The sequence below is a fragment of the Elgaria multicarinata genome, chromosome 22 (genome assembly GCF_023053635.1).
Source record: "Elgaria multicarinata webbii isolate HBS135686 ecotype San Diego chromosome 22, rElgMul1.1.pri, whole genome shotgun sequence".
Taxonomy (NCBI): domain Eukaryota; kingdom Metazoa; phylum Chordata; class Lepidosauria; order Squamata; family Anguidae; genus Elgaria; species Elgaria multicarinata.
Window position 1 is genome coordinate 15,959,394 of NC_086192.1, and position 19,828 is coordinate 15,979,221.

General features: G+C 50.0%; 3 protein-coding genes across 3 annotated transcripts; 2 read left to right on the top strand and 1 right to left on the bottom strand.

Moving 5' to 3' along the window:
- The first annotated feature begins 4,831 nt into the window (after window positions 1–4,831).
- On the top strand, window positions 4,832–5,577 carry LOC134412580 (claudin-4-like). Its single transcript, XM_063146508.1, has one exon. The coding sequence runs from the start codon at window positions 4,863–4,865 to the stop codon at window positions 5,499–5,501; it is 639 nt and encodes a 212-aa protein (XP_063002578.1). The 5' UTR covers window positions 4,832–4,862; the 3' UTR covers window positions 5,502–5,577.
- Window positions 5,578–10,033: 4,456 nt separating this feature from the next.
- Window positions 10,034–14,980, bottom strand: METTL27 (methyltransferase like 27). Its single transcript, XM_063146751.1, has 5 exons — window positions 14,828–14,980; window positions 12,669–12,797; window positions 12,085–12,220; window positions 11,867–11,959; window positions 10,034–10,452 (listed from the first exon to the last, which is right to left on the bottom strand). The coding sequence occupies exons 1-5, from the start codon at window positions 14,948–14,950 to the stop codon at window positions 10,226–10,228; spliced, it is 708 nt and encodes a 235-aa protein (XP_063002821.1). The 5' UTR covers window positions 14,951–14,980; the 3' UTR covers window positions 10,034–10,225.
- Window positions 14,949–18,765, top strand: LOC134412799 (uncharacterized). Its single transcript, XM_063146811.1, has 3 exons — window positions 14,949–15,111; window positions 16,760–17,091; window positions 18,546–18,765. The coding sequence occupies exons 1-3, from the start codon at window positions 14,949–14,951 to the stop codon at window positions 18,753–18,755; spliced, it is 705 nt and encodes a 234-aa protein (XP_063002881.1). The 3' UTR covers window positions 18,756–18,765.
- The last annotated feature ends 1,063 nt before the right edge of the window (window positions 18,766–19,828 follow it).

The following is a 19,828-nucleotide window of genomic DNA, read 5'->3' on the forward strand; positions in this document are numbered from 1 at the left end:
TTGCATGATTTGGCAACAGAAATGAAATCTTCGTACATCCCTATTTCTGACCATGTACAAAGTGCCTTCCCAACACCACTGAGTGGTGATTTGGAAGTTAGAAAAGTGGGATTCACAGGCTGGGGTTGACCACCATCCTCTGCTTTATAAGTTAAAACTATAATTGCTGTTAGGGCTCTTTCTGGGAGCATATGAAACAATAGTGCCTCTCTGAGCATGTGCAAAGTGTCTTTCCCACAGCACCGAATAATCTTAGAGGTGTGTTAGGTCTTGGTGTGGGGCAGGTTTTAATTACTATTTACTAATATTTCATGGGTTTTTAAACTGCCTATCAGGGTCATCTCTCCTCCAACGGCGTTTCTCCTGAGGTTCCTCAGGCAGGTATAAGTCCAGCGCTTCTATTGTTTGGCAAATGCGCTGGTCTTGGGTCTTGCCCGCATGCCCCAGGTGGTGTTGTGAGACGAGGGCTCCCCTCTTGCTTGCAGGATTTGGCTTTCTGTGCCCTACCTGTATCTGGGATGCCAGAGGAGGAGGAAAAGACGAGGCAGCTTCTAAGTGACACATCTGATAGCTTTTTAGCCTTTCGTTTTGTGCTTCCAAATCATGCCTTCTTTGCTTGCAAGCTGCTTTGTGGTTATAGGAAAGACACATCCTATAAATCAGGGCTGCTGAATCCGGCTCAAATCTGCCCCCCCCCCATCTCACCCTATAAGGTTCTCCAGATGTTGGGTGGTGGGCAGCCCCCCCCCCCCCACTTTCTAAAAAGCTGAAATACCTGTCCGAAGGCTCCGTTACTGGCAAGGAGAGCTGGAAGTTAAAACTAGCTGGTATTTTTTTTGGCTCCGCCTCTTTCCCCTTCAGGCCTGCCCACTATTCCCTTCGGCCCCGCCCATCACTTGAATGCAGCCCCTTGGGCTTGAAGAGGTTGGAGACCCCTGGAATAAACACTTCAAATAAATAATAAAAATCATAAATATCTAATTTTCTGTGGATCTCTCTCTCTCTCTCTCTCTCTCTCTCTCTCACACACACACACACACACACACACACACACACACACACACACTCCGAGTTCTCATATTTAGGGCACGGAGTCATTGGTGCCTTTTTTTGTTTAACATGTTGATACCTTCTAGGGCAGCCTTCCTCAACCTGGGGCGCTCTAGATGTGTTGGACTACAACTCCCAGAATGCCCCAGCCAGGTGCAGTCCAACACATCTGGAGCGCCCCAGGTTGAGGAAGGCTGTTCTAGGGTCTCCACATTGTGGCTGTCGTGCTTAGTCTGCTCATTATGGCGTGTTTCTGTGTTTGTGTGTGCATGCACACGCATGTGCAGGAAAGCCTGGTGGCTCCTTTAGAGTTTGGACTGAAACCTGGAGCGGATTCACCGCCCCACTGACCTCGGAGCCACCAGCCTCCGCTGCATCTAGCTAGGGATTCTCTGTCAGGGATGCTTTAGGGTGGATTCCTGCATTGAGCAGGGGGTTGGACTCGATCACCTTGTAGGCCCCTTCCAACTCTGCTATTCTATGATTCTATGGAAAGGTAGGGTGTAACTATGCCAAGTCCCCCACATGGATCTCAGGTGAGCTTCCCCAGATCGGACCGGGAGCCCATTTATTCCAGCAGGCTAGTTCTGAAGGCCTTAAGGCAACATAACTCTCCTGCTGTAGCACCCCAGAATCTGGTATTCCCGGGTAGACTATATCTGAACATGGAGGTTCTGTTTAGCTGTCACACCCAAGAGGCGCTGATGGACTTTGCCTCCTCTGTGAATTTGTTCAGTCCCACGTTAGACCACTGCCCACCCTGCACGGGTCCTGCGTTGTGCAAAGGACTCCTTGCCTTCTCTGGAATCTACTGCCAATCCATTTCTCTCAATGCTGGCCATAATTTTATACATTTTACATATTTATTTATTTTTATTTATTTATTTATTTAAGCATTTTTATGCCGCCATACAGCCAAAAAAAGGCTCTCACGGCGGCTTACAAAAGTATTTCTTGACAGTCCCTGCCCACAGGCTTACAATCTAAAAGACATGACACAAAAGGAAAGGGGATTGGGAGGGAGGAGGAGGGGAAGTACTGGGCATGTTTAGCTTGGAGAAGAGAAGATTGAGGGGATACCCGACAGCACTCTTCAAATTCTTGAAAGGTTGTCACACAGAGGTGGGCCAGGATCTCTTCTCGATCCTCCCAGAGTGCAGGACATGGAATAATGGGCTCAAGTTAAAGGAAGCCAGATTCCAGCTGGACATCAGGAAAAACTTCCTGACTGATAGAGCAGTACGACAATGGAACCCATGACCTAGGGAGGAGGTGGGCTCTCCCACACAAGATGCAGCTGGATAGCCATCTGTCAAGGATGCTTTGAGGTGGATTCCTGCATTGAGCAAGGGGGTTGGACTTGATGGCCTTAGAGTCCCCTTCCAAGTCTACTATTCTATGATTCTATGAAATGCCACCTGCCCATGCCTTGGGGGGCTTCTGTTCAATAGGGTTGCTGGGTCAGTGTAGTCTCTAGATGTGTTGGACTACAAACCCCATCATCCGCATCCATGCATCTGGTGGCTTGGAGGGATGGCAGCTCAAAGTTACCTCCAGATGCAGAACATGGTGGTCTTTGGACTTCTAGGGACGGAGGAGGATAATAGATGCATTATATTTGAGTTCCCAAAGTGTGCCTGCGCTCAGACCTACGAGCACAAAGGCAATAACCCTTTGCAACAGCTACTGCCTGGTGTTGGTGTTATTATCCTGTATACACAGGTGTGGCGGCTGAAGCGGAGAGATTGCATCTTGCCAAAAGCCACCGAGTGAGTTCCAGGCAGAGGACCACAGCCCATGAATCAGGGCAGGGAGGAAATGACAGCGTCAGGGAGCTTGTTTCTCCTGGTTAGCAGCAGGGGATTCTTGCTCAATGAGCACAGACGAGATGGGGCAATGCTGATCCCTGGCAGAAAAAGACTGAGACCGGCATCCTGGAGAGGTGGGCGGGGTGTTGAGTCTACGGGAGTTCTGCTGAGCCGCCCCTTCTGGTCCCATCCCTGCATGTGGGGCTGCTGGAAATACAGGCTCTGGGATTGCCCTTTGGGGTTTTTTTTATGTCCTTCGAGCCAGCCCTCTGCACTCCCAGCTGTGAGCTGTACTCCACAAGCAGGAAGCCAGCAAACAACCCACAAATCATGGACCAGCAACAGCAACCTGTCCCGAGGGTGTCAGTTCCATCAGGGCATTTGCCATGACCGGAAGGTGCATCTCATAAGAACATCAGAAGAGTCCCAAGGCTGGATCAGGCCAAGGGCCCATCTAGTCCCCCACTCTGTTCCCACAGTGGCCAGGCAGCTGTCGACCGGGGATCCACAAAGCAGGGCATGGTGCAACAGCACCATCCTGTCCATGTTCCCCAGCAACTGGTGTATACAAGATACTGGAGGTAGCACATCGCCATCAGGACTAGGAGCCATTGATGGCCTTCTCCTCCAGGAATTTATCCAACCCCTTTTAAAGCCATCTGAATTGGTGGCCATCACTACATCTTGTGGCAGTGGATATCATAGTTTAACGCTACGCTGTGTGAAGAAGTCCTTCCTTTTATGTGTCCTGAATCTCCCACCTTTCAGCTCCATGGGATAATGACCCTGTTGGGTTCTAGTATTATGGGAGAGGGAGAAACATGTTTCCCTCTCCATATTCTCCACACCAGGCATCATTTCATACACCTCTGTCATGTCTCCTTTTTCCCAAGCTAAGCAATCCCAGCTGTTGTGACCTTCCCTCACAGGGGAGATGCTCCAGCCCCTGGATCATAGAATCATAGAATAGCAGAGTTGGAAGGAGCCTACAAGGCCATCGAGTCCAACCCCCTGCTCAATGCAGGAATCCACCCTAAAGCATCCCCGACAGATGCTTGTCCAGCTGCCTCTTGAAGGCCTCTAGTGTGGGAGAGCCCACAACCTCACCAGGTAACTGGTTCCATTGTCATACTGCTCTAACAGTCAGGATGTTTTTCCTGATGTCCAGCCGGAATCTGGCTTCCTTTAACTTGAGTCCATTATTCCGTGTCCTGCACTCTGGGAGGATCGAGAAGAGATCCTGGCCCTCCTCTGTGTGACAACATTTCAGTTGCCCTTTTCTGCACTTTTCCCAGCTCTACAATATTGGCTCTACAAAATGACCCTCATTTTGGGGTCATTTGTGGATCAAAGACAGGGGTGGCAAACACTCTCAGGAGTGCAAATGCGGATGGATGAGAAGCAGCAGAATTTTCTATTTCCACAGGGTAGGTTTGGTGCAGCAGTATTAAAAAAAAATCCCAATGGGAGAACCCTTCAGCCTCTGAGGACACTGAACTTAAAGTAGCCATTGTGGAGGAAAGGAACGTCCAAGAGAGAAGAAAGCGAGAGATGGCTGAATTAGAACACATCAGTAGGTTTAATTCTGTCACCAAAGGACTGAATCAGGATAAAGGATTGTTTTTTTTAATCACACGAGTGTTAATTGGCTTCCCAAGGGCCGGGATGTTTGTGTTATCAGCAACAGTTACTGTTAACAATGTGGTTGTCACTGTCAGCACTATCTGCATTTAATTTCCTTCTGTCTTTAGTGTTTACAATTCTACACCCACACCCACACACCCTGCCATCGCCCAAACGTACGATATATAAGCCTAAACTGCTCCATTGTACGCCGTGCATCTGGTGAAGTGAGTTATAGTTCAGGAAAGCTTATGTCAGAATAAATTTGTCAGAATTTTCCAGTGGTGGCAAAAGCAACAACACCCAAACCCATCCAGGATGCATTTTGCAGTGATGCTCTTGCCATTTCCCCCAGCAGGCACTTTTGTCGTCTTCGTCGTCATGGCGTCCCAGGCCCTACAGTTGGGCGGGCTGGCGCTGTCTTCCTTGGGCGGCCTGGGCGCCGTCTTGGCCTGTGCCCTGCCCATGTGGAAGGTGACGGCCTTCATCGGCTCCAACATCATTGTGGCCCAGGTCTTCTGGGAGGGGCTGTGGATGAATTGCGTCTACGAGAGCACTGGGCAGATGCAGTGCAAAGTCTACGACTCCTTGCTCGACCTCCCGGCCGACCTGCAGACCGCCCGGGCCCTGGTGATGGTCTCCATCGCTGCCTCCGTCCTGGCCCTGCTCGTCGGTGTCACCGGAGCCCAGTGCACGCGCTGCGTGGAGGGCCGCAGCGCCAAGGCCAAAGTTTCAGCAGTGGCCGGGGCGGCATTCATCCTAGCTGGGCTGGTGCTCCTGATCCCTGTCTCCTGGTTGGCCAGCAATATTGTCAGCGATTTCTACAACCCGCTGGTTCCCGAGGCCTTGAAGCGGGAGCTGGGCGTCTCGCTCTACGTGGGCTGGGCGGCCAGTGCTCTCTCGGTCTCGGGCGGGGCCACGCTGTGCTGCTCCTTCCCACAGACACAGGGTGACAAACCTTACCCGGTGAGGTACAAACACGCCGCTGCAGGCAGCTATGCCCGGAAGGACTACGTCTGACCACTCCTTCGCCCCGGCAAGGAGGTCCTAGAACGGATGCAGGCGCCAACAGAGGCACAGCGACTCACCCATCCAAGAGCACAAACCTGAGTGGCCTTTGGTGCTAAGGCGACGGCTTCACCGGCTTAATTTCATGGGACTCCCCGACGCTGCACCAGGGCCAGACTTTGGGGCAGTGGTCCGGGCCTTGCTGCAACAATGAGCAGGACCACCCCACCCCCTGCCCCAAATAGGAATGGTCCTAGTGGGCGTCCTGCACATTCCAGCTCAAAAGATAATTCTGGCTCATCTCTGTGTCCCGTTGCGATCTTTGCTCTTTTTCATTTTTGCCTGAAAATGTGTGTATTTCCCCAATGCATCTAATGCTCGCACCTTTGAAATGTACGCCTGCTCCTCCCATTGATTAAATTACGTCTGCACACGTTTTCTGAACGCACATTTTTCAAAGGTACACGTGCTGTCCTCCAACCGCCTTGCGAGCTCGTAAAGGGACAGGCTTTGAGTACTGATTGCGTTCACACCGGCAGGTAAATCTGGCCAAATCCTGATCAAAAAGAAACCGAAATGCATTTCTCATAGATCCCTACCCAACACCTCACCGTACCACCGTTTTCCTCTCGTATATTTTTGCCGTTCAGGGCCGATTAGTTATGCTACAAACGTTACGTCATTTTGATGCCAATTGTCTCCCACACCACAAAGAAAAATCCCAAGGGATTGTGATGTGGGAAAGCGGCCCTCAAGTCTGTCTCAGAGATGGCTTAGCCCTTCCCTTCAAGAGTGAAAACTCACTCCCAGGGATCTCTGGCAGGAAGGGAAGGAGAGAAGAAGAAAGCCATGCTGGATCAGACCAAAGGCCATGTAGCTCTGCTCTTCTTCCATACATTTGTAGAACCATCTAAGCCAGCAGACGTGTCAATTAAACCATCTGCAAGGTGAGATCCACCCTAACAAGCCACACCTGACCAAAGAGGTGGCACGCGGTTGTTCCTGGTAGCAAAAACTATTGGCCAAAACCTTGCAATCCGGTCAGTTACAGGCAGAGGACCTGCCTTCATGCCTGCCACTGACACGGACTGATGAAATGTCCAAAGGCAGGAATTACTTCAATATTGGACAGGCTTCGGGGGCCTGAAAAGCAAGGTAGAAAATGTTTTCAAGAAACAGCAAGTGCATACGGTCTGCAGCCTGGGCCTGGTTAGTCTTCCCAATCTCAGCTGCCACATTGTAAAGTTGTAAAGACACTGCGCAAAGTTGTTCCGAGGGCAATAACATTTCAAAAGCTTTACAGCATTCCAATAATTGATCTGTATCTATACTCATAGAATCATAGAATAGCAGAGTTGGAAGGGGCCTACAAGGCCATCGAGTCCAACCCCCTGCTCAATGCAGGAATCCACCCTAAAGCATCCCTGACAGATGGTTGTCCAGCTGCCTCTTGAAGGCCTCTAGTGTGGGAGAGCCCACAACCTCCCTAGATAACTGGTTCCATTGTTGTACTGCTCTAACAGTCAGGAAGTTTTTCCTGATGTCCAGCTGGTAGCATTCGTGAAAAAATAATGGCCTCTGCCTGTTTTTCCACCTTCCCAGAGAACAATTTCATTGGCAGGATTTATTCATTGGCAGGATTTAGATTGGATTTATTTATTTATTTTTGGTGTATGTGTGTGTGTGCACATATCCGCCTATTTTCGCAGTCCAGAGAAGGCCTGTTAGAGTGTTCTTTTGCAAACCCCAGTAATGTCCGCTGCGTAGCAAGAGAGACTTGCGTGATCCAGTTTGTATACTTTCGTGTTATAAAACAAACACTTAAGCCCCAAGGAAGATGAGGAAGCTTTGTGAGCTTTGCAAAATGCAAATAGAACAAAACTTTTCATGAACTTTTCGTGCACTGCACATGATATTAAGCGTCCAGGATTTGTTTTTATGGCCCTGTATTCTCCATTAGGCTAAGCTATCTAAGCCCTTCACGGAGGTATCTTCTTCTCGGACCCCTTCTTTTCCTGCCCCACATATCTGCCTGAGGAGTCCTCATAAACCCTCTTAAACACAGTGGGGAAAGAAACGAGTTTGGCAACTCACTTGTCCACAGAATGAAAGAAGCCCGGACACTCTGCGGCAAAGATATCCACCCTTAAAAGACCCCCGTTTCAACTTGTTTGGGGAGGGAGACACGCAATTTGACTTCCCTGAGCACTTTTGGATGTCGATTTAATGTTTCCTTCAGTCCATTTTATTTTTTGAGTGTTTGTTTATAGTGCCCATCTTCAAACGGCGTTGCAAAAAGTGGTGTTACAAGTCTGTGGGTGGTGACATTTAAGACACTTAGGGTGCAATCCTAGGCATGTTTAGATAGAAGAAAGTCCTACAATCCTATGCATGTTTAGCCAGATGAAAGTCCTTCAGTCTTATGCATGTTTAGACAGAAAAAGTCTGGCTGGAGAATGCCAGGAGTTGTGGGACTTCATTCTGTTTAAACGTGCATAGCATAGTGCCCTTAAACCGGTTTCATTGCCATGACACCAACTTCTCCACCCCAATGAATCCTATCAGTGGTGCGGCTAGATCATTTTAGACTTAATGGTCTTCAGCCCTCCCTGCTACTTTGCTGTGTATTGCGGATGAACACTTTTCTTATTGTACTGCTTTTAGATTATGCTTCCCACCCACCCTGTGTTTATTTGTATTTGTATCCTTGTGCTGATTATGGTTTATATTGACTTTGGTTCCATTTTGTTATGTTATTGTTTATTCGTTCAGTCGCTTCCGACTCTTCGTGACTTCATGGACCAGCTCACGCCAGAGCTTTCTGTCGGCAGTCGCCACCCCTAGCTCCCCCATGGTCAAGTCCGTCACCTCCAGAATCTCATCCCTCCATCTTGCCCTTGGTCGGCCCCTCTTCCTTTTGTCTTCCACTTTCCCTAGCATCAGCCTCTTCTCCAGGGTGTCCTGTCTTCTCATTATGTGGCCAAAGTACTTCAGTTTTGCCTTTAACACCATTCCCTCAAGTGAGCAGTCTGGCTTTATTTCCTGGAGTCTGGCCTGGTTTGATCTTCTTGCGGTCCAAGGCACTCTCAGAATTTTCCTCCAACACCACGGTTCAAAAGCATCTGTCTTCCTTCGCTCAGCCTTCCTTTTTGTTATAGTAATTACATATTTCTGTCTTTGTGTGTAAGCGAAGCATGACTTTTAATACTAAAACTACAGCTAATAATATGAATATGAATAATAACATAAATACTCCTTAGCCTTTTTTTGAAGGCAAGGGTCCAACAGATTTTAGTCTTAGCATGGCTAGTGAGAGTTGTGGTCCAAAACAACTGGAGGACGTGAGGATGAGGAAGGCTGATTCAAACCAAGGCGAAGGGTTAGGAGAGCGGAGACCTGTCAGCGAGCAAAAGGGATGCCCTTTTGCTCGCTGACAGGTCTCCGCTCTCCTAACCCTCATGCCCTCCGCTTATCAGATTTACAGATGACACAAAATTGGGTGGGATAGCTAATACCCTGGAAGACAGAAACAAACTTCAAAGTGATTTTGATAGGCTGGAGTGCTGGGCTGAAAACAGCAGAATGAAATTTAATAGGGATCAATGCCAAGTTCTACATTTAGGAAATAGAAACCAAAGGCACAGTTACAAGATGGGGGATACTTGGCTCAGCAATACTACAAACGAGAAGGATCTTGGAATTGTTGTAGATCGCAAGCTGAATATGAGCCAACAGTGCAATATGGCTGCAAGAGAGGCAAATGCTATTTTGGGCTGCATTAATAGAAGTATAGCTTCCAAATCACGTGAGGTCCTGGTTCCGCTATATTCGGCCCTGGTTAGGCCTCATCTAGAGTATTGAGTCCAGTTCTGGGCTCCACAATTCAAGAAGGACGCAGACAAGCTGGAGGGGGTTCAGAGGAGGGCAACTAGAATGATCAGGGGTCTGGAAACAAAGCCCTATGAAGAGAGACTGAAAGAACTGGGCATGTTTAGCCTGGAGAAGAGAAGATTGAGGGGAGACATGATAGCACTCTTCAGACACTTGAAAGGTTGTCACACAGAGGATGGCCAGGATCTCTTCTTCATCCTCCCAGAGTGCAGGACACGGAATAATGGGCTCAAGTGACAGGAAGCCAGATTCCGGCTGGACATCAGGAAAAACTTCCTGACTGTTAGAGCAGTACGACAATGGAACCCATGACCTAGGGAGATGGTGGGCTCTCCCTCACTAGAGGCCTTCAAGAGGCAGCTGGACAAGCATCTGTCGGGGATGCTTTAGGGTGGATTCCTGCACTGAGCGGGGGGTTGGACTTGATGGCCTTATGGGCCCCTTCCAACTCTACTATTCTATGATTCTATGATTCTAATTTTGAGTGGCAGGAAAAGGGATGGATCCCCACCGTACACAAGCCTCAATTGCTCAAAAACCTGATTTTGTGGAAGGACCCTCTAAGGAAGCCTGTCAGGGTCCAAATTTGGATGCAGAAGCACATGGCCGGGAGTTTATGATGGCTGCTTATTGGTGAAAGAAAAGCACTTTGCACATGCTCTGAAGTACAGTCTGCTTTATTACTGCTTCAGATATTCCACAAGAGAGTCCTGGCATGAAAAAAATAGCATGTTCTGGAGCTAAGCCTCAGGACTCCTACCGCCCAGCTACTGGACAGGGAAGCTGACACCGGCGCCCACCACGAAGGGCAGCCCAGCAAGAGCAGGAATGATTATCTTTGGTCGCTATTCTGAACGCCTCTTCTTTCGATAGAGATAGACCACGCCGGAGATATAATCCAGGCCCTGCGTGGATTCCTGCCCTGACGTTGCCCGCTCCCATTTCTCCACTTCCTGCACCACGACCTTTTCCCACAATCCTCGCTGCTCCAGTTCGTCCATCAGCTGCTGCAATTCGGTTTTGTAGCGCAAGTTGGTCTGGTTGTCCCGCGTGGTCAAGCACAGATATCCTCCTGTTTGGGGCAAGGAGGACACAAGATTTAACTGACCGGGTCAGCAGAGCAACTTATAGAAGTGACAGTTTCACTTCTATAAAAGCAGCAGAGGCTGTAGGCTCTGGTATCAGTGGGGTAGTGAATCCGCTCCGGGTTTCAGACAGAACCAGTCAGAACTCTAAAGGAGTTCTCCAAGGTTGGAGAACTCCTTTAGAGTTCTGACTGGTTCCGCCTGAAACCCGGAGTGGATTCACTACCCCACTGACACCAGAGCCACCAGCCTCTACTGTATAAAACTAAAAGTATTGTTGGGTGCATAAGACCCTCTAACAGCATCCCTGCCCCACTTCAAACACACCTCACTCTCACCAGAAGAAGCTGAAAATGAAAGCCCGGAAAAGGGTGAAAATGTTTCCTCGTCAGTTTCACCGCAGAGAGAACAGAGAAACTGACCAGGTTGTCTGTTCATGTTTCCCACACAAAGAAGAGAGGTCATTCCCAGATTTGTGCAATTTTACTGGGGAAAAGAGTGGACGGAGGACTAAAATAATAATAATAATGCAGTTCAGAGGGAGAACGTGTCAGTGGTGGTACAAAAAAATGCTGGAAGGTGGCCAAAACGCGACTGTAAATTCTCCTCCTTGTGTGGCTGTCAATCAGTTTTGAAAGCCTAATAGAAGCGTGTTTAAATGGCATTTTTCTTCTTTTGGTGCATGTGCGCCCCCAATAGCAGGGGAGAAGCCTTAATGGGCCATGTGTGAAATGAGCCAAGGAAGAGATTTCCAAGCAACTAGAAGCCGGCAGAACCTTTCCTCTGCTCCAGGCTCTTCCAAGTCGGTTTTTTTTCATTCCGTTCTGCTGTTGATCTGGTTAGAAAAGCGTCCAAACAGCAGCACCACCTGGTGACCACAGAGTCTCACAGGTAAAAGCCTTGCAGGATCAGACCCACGGTCTACTCGGTCCAGCATTCTGCGTCCAACGGTGCTTCCAAACGGAGGTCTCCTCGCGCAAACCCATCAAAAGGCATTGAGTGTCTGTTTTGCCTTTCCTTCCTTTTCAGGTAAGGAAAAAAGACAGAAGCAGACGTGGGAAAACACAGGGCGGTTGTCATTTACGAACGGAAACTTTGGCTTTATTCCGTCATTTTGTACTTTTTTGGCTTTTTTATATCACATTTCATTTTGTTTCTGTATCTGAGCATTGTTCTGTGAACTGGAAAAGTCAGAAACAAAATGAAGGAGGACGTAATCTTATTTATTTATTAATTTATTACATTTTTTTTAACCGCCCAAGAGCTGAAGCTCTTATGCATGTTTAGAGAGAAAGTCCTACAACAACTCCCAGCATCCCCCAGACGGCTCCTGCTGGGAGTTGTAGGACGTTTTCTCTGCCCTCCTCCTCTGCACCTGGGTCCCTCCAGCAAAAGCCTTACCTGGCTTGGTGACCCGAAGCAACTCAGGGACGATGCTGATAGGGACCTGCCCCTCGCTGAGCGCCCCCACAATCAGGACAGCGTCGTAGCAGCCTGGGGAGAAGACACAGCGCTTCTTAGCCATGGGGAGGCCAGCCCCTGACTTCTTGGGGGGTGCCAGCCCACTGTCCGAGCCACCCCGAACCCATTTCTGGAGCCAAGCCTGTTCCCCTCGTTACCTTCAGGGGCCGGGAGAACCTCCTGGCCCAGCAGGCACCGCTTCAGCTCCTGGTACAGCCCCTTCTTGCCGGCACACGCCAACATCTCCTGGCTGCCATCCAGGCCGTGGAAGCGATGAAACCCCGTGGCCTGAAGCTTAGAACGTACGGCGTAAGTCACATGACCCTGGCCCGGAACCCCATCTCTCCCCCCTCCCCTGGATTGATGGGGAGCCCCATCTGCCAAGGTCGCTTTGGGCATGGCTCGCATGCCGCATTTAATTGAGTCGTGCAGGCTTCCTCAGCCTTCCAGGTCGGTTGCATTACAAACCCCATCATCCCCAGCCGTACAGCCCGATACATCTGGAGGGTGCTGGGTTGGGGGGGGGGCTGATTTAGCCTACTCGACTGTGCGACACTAGAATGCAAAGTTATGCAGATGAGACCCGTTAATTAATCTTTTAAAAAAAGCTCTAGCAGAGTTTCAGAGCTTTAGCCCAGGGCAAGGGGGACCATAAATCCATCCCTCTTGGGTTGCCAAGATGGCCACCTCCACAGGATACTCCCTCTTCCTGGATACCACCCTTTTTCACCTGGCCAGTTACCTCCTGAGCCACGAGTCCAGTGCCACAGGCCACGTCAAGCACCAGAGCATCCTCAAGGGGTCCCTGAAAAGCGGAGGCGAGGCAGGCCGCTGCCAGCCGGGGGGCTTGATACTCCAACACTCCCACATCCTAAAGGAGAAAAAAGGGAGTCTCATTTGAACGGAGGACGTCCTCGTTGGCACCACTAACCACTAATAGAAAATAAACAGATCACCGACAAAACTATAATTTTTAAAAAGATTTGTTTTATATTAGTTTATAGACAAACAGGTTTTAAACTGACATGCCAGGTTTGGTCACAACTGCTGCTCCTCAACGGAGGCAGGAGGCCCGATCAGGGACAGAGCAGGAGCAAAGCCTGACCGGGGTGGGGGGACACGGGGGACCGAGTTCCACAGCCCCTCAAACCGCATCAATAAACCTCCTGGCTTGTTTCTTTCCATCCTATCGTGTTTCAGCAGATGAATCAACTGGGTCTAAGCAGTAATCAAAGCGTTAAAACGATAACGGCTGCTAATCAGACAGGATATTGACCGTGGGGAGTGAAGGAGGGGTTTGCCGGCAGGACTTTTATGGCCGAGACGCGGACCTTTGCCCCCCCACGTCCAAAAAGGACACGCTGTGATTTCCACTGATGGCTCCGCTCCAGACGCTGCGGAGGAGAGTCCTGGCTTGGAAACGGGGCCTGTGGGCTCTCTCAGGCTGCGATGGAGGCCGATTTGGATGGCAAGCTCAGGGCAACCTTGGCCTGCCCCAAACAGGCAGGATCCAAGGAGGGCCAAGAAAGTACAAAGGGAGACCTAGGGAGCGCTCCTGCTGATCTGGCTCAAAATCACACTCTGTTGCTCCTGAGTAATCCGTACATCCTCTCTCTGGCTTGTCCATGTGGGTGCGGGGAGAAACCCACTCTTTTAACATCTTTTCACCACCCAGATCTGTAGTGCAAAGGTCTGGCTGAGGGGTGATCCATCTGGATCAGACCACACTGGAATGCCTCCCGACATCTGGGGCAACAGCTCCCATCAGCTTCAACCAATGGTCAAAGGAGATGGGAGTTGTAGTCTAAAACATCTGGAGGGCACCGGGTGGACTATTGCCATGCCAATTTATCAGGGGGACTTGATGGCCTTCCAGGTGTATTGCAACTCCCATCATTCCCACTGGCCATGCTGGCTGGGGATGATAGAATCCGTAGTCCAGCACATCTGGGGAGACACTTGGTTGGGGAAAACAGCTTCACAGGTTCTGCGTCATAAATTAAGGACGTTAAAATGGAATTTCCAAATTAGTCCAAGGGAGTGAATCTGCTATGCTTTCCATGGCGTTATTAGTATTAGTATTTATTACATTTATATACCGCCTCATAGCCAAAGCTCTCTGGGTGACCAGTTGCCTCCGACAAGCCCCTGAGGGGCACATGACCTGTCTTCTGTGGCTTGACCCTTTGCAACTGATAGACTGTGTCTGAACGTTGAGGTTCTACTTTGGTATTATGGTGGAGAAGTCAATTCACGCATTTGAAAGCCATCTAAACCAGCCCTAACCCCCAAAGCCAGGACCCTCCATAAGCATCGGACTGCAATGCCCATCATCCCCAACCAACTGGGAATGATAGGAACCGCAATCCAGTATTCTAAATATCAGTATTCTAAATATATACAAGAAGTACAATACAGCAGCATTTTAACTTTTTGCACCGCTGCTAGCTTCGGTTTTGGTATTGTGTTTATTTTATTTTTATACCATAGCTGTAAACTTTTATATTGTATTTCATCATCTTGTGTTTTATGGCCTTAATTGCTGTGAACTGCCCAGAGAGCTTCAGCTATTAGATAGTACAGAAATGTCGTCGTCATCATCATGACCTGGCAAAGCCCTTCATGTTCATCTAGAAAAACTGCAATGAGCAAGAAGAGATAATAATAATAATAATAATAATAATAATAATAATAATAATAATAATAATAATAATAATAATACGCGCCCCCTGCCAGCCCCCGCATGAGGAGAGCTGCCGGTATCCCTCCCTGTCAAGGGAAAGGCACTCTGCACATGCTCCAAAAGCCTATTTTTGGCAGCCTCCAGGCGCCACAAAGAGGGGGTGCGCGCGCGCGCGCGCGCGCGTGTGCCGAAGCAGAAGCGAAGCGGGGCGGAGGCACCTGCTCGTACTCCGGGGCCCAGCCGTCGTAGAAGCACAGCTGTTGCTCCGGATCGGTGCCGTGGTGCAATTCGGCGACGCGTCGCTGCACCTGGGCCAGGTTGCGGTTGGAGGAGGCGGCCATGGCTGCCCGGCTGGCTGCATGGGGCGGGGAACCGGCTGCCCCCGCCCTGCCCTCCGCTCCATTGGCTGCCCGGCCCCCGAGCCCACCCCGGGAAGCAGCGGCCTCCGCCTCCGCTCCGCCCCGGCACATCTGGAGCTCGCAGTCCAGAGCCACGCAAGCCGGTTTCTGCACTCGCTGATCCAGTGGAGGCGGGTGACTCCGTTGTCAGTGGGGCATGGAATCTGCTCCGGGTTTCAGGCCGAACCAGTCAGAACTCTAAAGGAGCTCTCCAGTTCAGACTGAAACCCAAAGCTTTGGACCGTGGATGGTGCTGTTAAGAGTTAGAATCATAGAATCATAGAATAGTAGAGTTGGAAGGGGCCTACAAGGCCATCGAGTCCAACCCCCTGCTCAATGCAGGAATCCACCCTAAAGCATCCCTGGCAGATGGTTGTCCAGCTGCCTCTTGAAGGCCTCTAGTGTGGGAGAGCCCACAACCTCCCTAGGTAACTGATTCCATTGTCATACTGCTCTAACAGTCAGGAAGTTTTTCCTGATGTCCAGCTGGAATCTGGCTTCCTGTAACTTGAGCCCGTTATTCTGCGTCCTGCACTCTGGGAGGATCGAGAAGAGATCCTGGCCCTCCTCTGTGTGGCAACCTTTTAAGGCCTTGAAGAGTGCTCTCCTGTCTCCCCTCCACCTTCTCTTCTCCAGGCTAAACCTGCCCAATTCTTTCAGTCTCTCTTCAGTTCATAGGGCTTTGTTTCCAGACCCCTGATCATCCTCGTTGCCCTCCTCTGAACAGTTCTGCCTAGTTCTGATTGAAACCCGGAGTTCCACACCTTGGAGAGCTCCTTTCGAGTTCTGACTGGTTCTGACTGAACCAGTGGATTCATCGCTCTGACAGCATTGCCACCAGCCTTCATTTCTCTGACCTGGTTTCTTTGGACTTCAACTCCTATCAACCCTAAACATCTGGAGGGCACCGTTCCAGTGAAAGGCTCATTTATCCCAGCCCAGCAGCCTTCTGATGTGTTGAACTACAGGTCCCATGATCCCCCTGTGATGACGATAGCGGCTGGACAGCAATGACATCACACTGATGTCACTTTCACAGTGTGACATCACCGCAGCGTCACAAAGCTGGGAGCAGCAGGCAGCGTAGAGACCTGAGAGTGGAACCAAATGGGGTTCGTGTCAAATTGGTGGCTCTCCCTCCCCCTGCAAAGCCTCTGATCTTCCCACGGCTGAGCTGCAGAGGGCGAAGGGTGAGCACTTCCCTGAGGGAAAGGCCACGCCGCCTCCGTGCTCACCGCAGCGTCGAGCTCAGGCCTGGTCCTTGCTCTGTGCAGGATAAATCCCGTTGTTTCTCTCTCCTTTTCTTTTATTCCAAGCATTCTTTTAAAAATGCTGCTCTTTAGCCAAAGCTCACAGTGTGTCTTACGAAGGTCAGTGCTCCTCAGGCTGCCTCTGCCTGCAGGCGTGCTTATTCAAGAGCGAGGGTCAGGCTGGTTGTTTGCTTTCAGCCTTAACCTACCTTGCAGGGTGGTTGTGTGATGGGAAAGAGAGGGCTACGGTCTCCTTTTGGACTGCCTAGTGCTCATAGGAAGGGGAAATATGGCAACATACCAATAATAATCAGGAAATGTGTTTGTGAAGTTCAGTGCTGCCCCCAAAGATGTTTTATTCCCATTAGAAAAAGGAAAGAAAAGCACCATAGAATTTCTCTGAAATAAATAAATAGTTCCCTGCCTTCTTTTATCCACAGAGTCTCCAGATTGCTGCACCATTTCCTCCCAATGAACCCTGACGTCTTCCAAACCCACCCAGATGGGCAGGCCTCTTGCCCAGTTCACGAGCGGGGCCCTCGGTCTCCAGCTGCCGTAGGCAAGAGCCTGCAGCGGGTAGTGCAAGGCGGGCTGGGCGCCCTGTACCTCCACCTGCTCTCGTTGCGGGTGGGTCTGCTGGGTTGGTACTTCTGCCTCAAACAGATCCAGTGGGACCTGCTGCACTGGATCCACTCCTCCTTGGAGTTGGCCATCGATTTCTGCTTCTTCTGGGCTCAGAACGTCCTCCTGGCTTGCATGATGGGGCTACTGCTGGCCTGGAAAGTTCACAACGGAGCGAAGAAACAAGGCTGGGCAGCGCTCCTACGAGGCTTGGTGAGTGGAGGTGGAGAAGGCCTCAGCTTCAAATTCAGCGCAGGGAGATGGTGGGGGCTGGGTGTGTGTGCGGTAGCCTGCGCTGAACTCTGGAGGTTTTGCTTCGTCTCCGGGACACCCATTAACTGAGGGGAGAAAAGGCCAGATTTTAATCTGAATTTAGTTTCATTGTTATTGAGGCTTAAATTTAGGGAAGCTGGAACGAAAGACACCTGACGATCTGCAAAACACACAGAAAGGGTCTCACAATATCCGCACAGGCCTAACCGAATTTGCACCTTACTTTGTGTGTGTGTGTTTTGGGGTGTGTGTGTTTAAATTGCTTAATTTCCCCCCAATATATACCTTTAAACAAATATTCATAAACAGGTACATGTTCAAACCACCCCGCTACAAAGTCTGCCAAGAAAACGTCAGCGAAAGCAGGCGTCCCTCTCGGAGTCAGCAATGGTTCAAATGCTTTGCACGAGAGGGTCCTTTCCTTTTCCCTTCATTATACATTAACCTTTTCCAGGTTTACAGTAACCTCCTCCTAAATTTATAAACATAATTACTTTTCATTTCGAGTTTTGACTTTTAACCCTTTTTCCCCTGCCGCCCCCCACCCCCCCGGGCCTGGAAGACTTTCTCACAGATTTTTCCATCTCTTCTTCTGGCATGTTATATCACTTCTATTTGTCTCTTCCTTTGTTATTTTTCTAACCTCTACTTCTTTTTTATGCGTCCCAGAGCATCCTATAAGCCTCTTTGTTTCTTTCTTCATATATTCGATAGATTTTTGCCAATCTCTCTTAAAGTTATCTTTTTGTTTTACTCCTCTTTGTACTTGTAATTTCTGTGTCAATTTTTCACTCATTGCTTTTTCCCAAATTTCCCTTTTCCAAATAGCTACTGTCAGCATCTTTGCCGTTTTCCAGTTGCTTGCTGCTATTAATTGTCTTGCAGCTGTCAGCATGTAACCTATTAGAGGTTTTTCTTTTATCTCTTTATTTTCTTTGGCAGAAATATTCAATAATGCTGGGGGAAAGGCAATTACAGCCGGGGAAGGCAACAGCAAACCACCCCGCTATAAGGCCTGCCAAGAAAACGTCAGCGAAAGCTGGCGTCCCTCCAAGAGTCAGTAATGACTCAGTGCTTGCACGAGAGGTTCCTTTCCTTTCCTAACTGCACCTTTCTTTGAACGGTCCACTTTGGCCCATTCAAGGCCAAGCCGGCCCAAAATACATCGCTTGACAACAAGGAAGGATATCTTGTGGGTAGGATAATGCTTCCCCTCCCGGCTCCTGTGAGGGTCAAAGCTAAGCGGAGAGGCCACAGGGAAGTCCCAGGGGGCAGGGTAAGGGTGGAGGGTGCCAGAGTCCCTGTGCACCCAAACGGCGTTGGACCTGCGTGCCCTGGCTCCGTGCGTCCGTCCGTCCCTGCTGACGGGGCTCTCGCCTCCCTTCGCTGACCAGGCCTTGGAAGCACAGCTCGCCCGTGGTTTGTCCTTGCTGAAGCGTTGCTTCTGGAACCTGGGGCGCCTCGTGACCCACGTGACGTGGCTGCCGGCGTGCGGCTTTACTTGGATGATCTTCTGCGTCTCTCGGACCCTGGCCATCAGCTACAAGCATGCCTCCAGGATGGCACAAGACGAGGACGAGGCGGACGGAGAGGGAGAGACATGACCGTGCCGTGCCCCCCACCCCGGCGCTGGCCTTCTCCCTCGACCCAACTGGTGTTCAATAAATGGTGCCGGGACGTGGCGTGGCTGCGTCTTTTGTGTGCCCAGATGAGCAGGACCTCAAGGGTGTCAGAGGGACCTGGGGTGTGGGATGCGTGCAAATCGCCTGCATATTTTTCCTTCCCACCTTGTGGGGCTTCACGTTTTGGGTTGGGAAAACTGGTAATTTGTGAGTTTGCCTAAATTCTCCAAAAAACACTTACAAGCACACAGCGGCTCGCTCCTGTTTCAGCTTTTGGCCTGTTTTTCGGCTTGTTCGAATGGGAAAGTGCCTATTTTGAAATGGGGAAAGTGAACATTTCTGTGCATATTTTTAAAAAACAGGGTGCCGTCCCACCATTGACTGGAACGTGAAAATGGGCATGGTGGTTTTTTTTGGTTTTTAAATGTACATCTCAGCATGTGCCTATTTTGAATGCCATGGCAGATTTGAGCATTTGCAAACTTTCTGTCCCGTACATCACAACTTGTACATTATTGGTACGCTGCAGCCAAAAGAATAAATAAATTGGCCACTCGAAGCGACAGCTTCTGCCGCCCCTGTGCCAAGGTTTTCAAATGGCTGTTTGCCGTCTCAGGCCACGGGTCGCTGGAGCTGGCTCAGGCTGCATGCTATGGTGGCTGGGGGGGCAGGATTATGGGAATTGGAGTCCAACACATCTGGAGGGCACCAGGTTGGGGAAGGGTGCTGTCAAGGATGAGAACACAGGCTGTGGGTGATGGAAGCAGCAGTATGACACATTTGGAACCAGGATTTAGGGGGCGGAGGAAAACTGGCGGTGCGAATCCAATAGTGAGGCTGATCCAGAGGCCTTGGCAATGTGACGAAAAGCGAAAGGGAGTGCCCCCAAACTGGAAAACCCACATTTTGCTAAGGTTTTGCATTTGTGTGTGTGCGCGGAGGAAGAATTATGCTTGAAGCTCCAGCAATGATGTTCCCCAAAGGAAGCCTTCAAGGAGCAGCAGCCCGGTCGTTGACCACGAGGGGGCGCCCTCGACTGATAGTTCCAGAACCTT

What these genes read in the sequence shown, in the direction of transcription:
- LOC134412580 (XM_063146508.1), top strand. Translation starts at nt 4,863, where the DNA reads ATGGCGTCCCAGGCCCTACAGTTGGGCGGGCTGGCGCTGTCTTCCTTG.
- LOC134412799 (XM_063146811.1), top strand. Translation starts at nt 14,949, where the DNA reads ATGGCTGCCCGGCTGGCTGCATGGGGCGGGGAACCGGCTGCCCCCGCC. An exon ending in GTCCAGAGCCACGCAAGCCG is followed by an intron (nt 15,112 to 16,759) that starts GTTTCTGCACTC and finishes AAACCCACCCAG; the next exon opens with ATGGGCAGGCCTCTTGCCCA. An exon ending in CAGCGCTCCTACGAGGCTTG is followed by an intron (nt 17,092 to 18,545) that starts GTGAGTGGAGGT and finishes TTCGCTGACCAG; the next exon opens with GCCTTGGAAGCACAGCTCGC.
- METTL27 (XM_063146751.1), bottom strand. Translation starts at nt 14,950, where the DNA reads ATGGCCGCCTCCTCCAACCGCAACCTGGCCCAGGTGCAGCGACGCGTC. An exon ending in CTGGACTCGTGGCTCAGGAG is followed by an intron (nt 12,221 to 12,668) that starts GTAACTGGCCAG and finishes GTACGTTCTAAG; the next exon opens with CTTCAGGCCACGGGGTTTCA. An exon ending in GCTTCGGGTCACCAAGCCAG is followed by an intron (nt 10,453 to 11,866) that starts GTAAGGCTTTTG and finishes TGCCCCAAACAG; the next exon opens with GAGGATATCTGTGCTTGACC.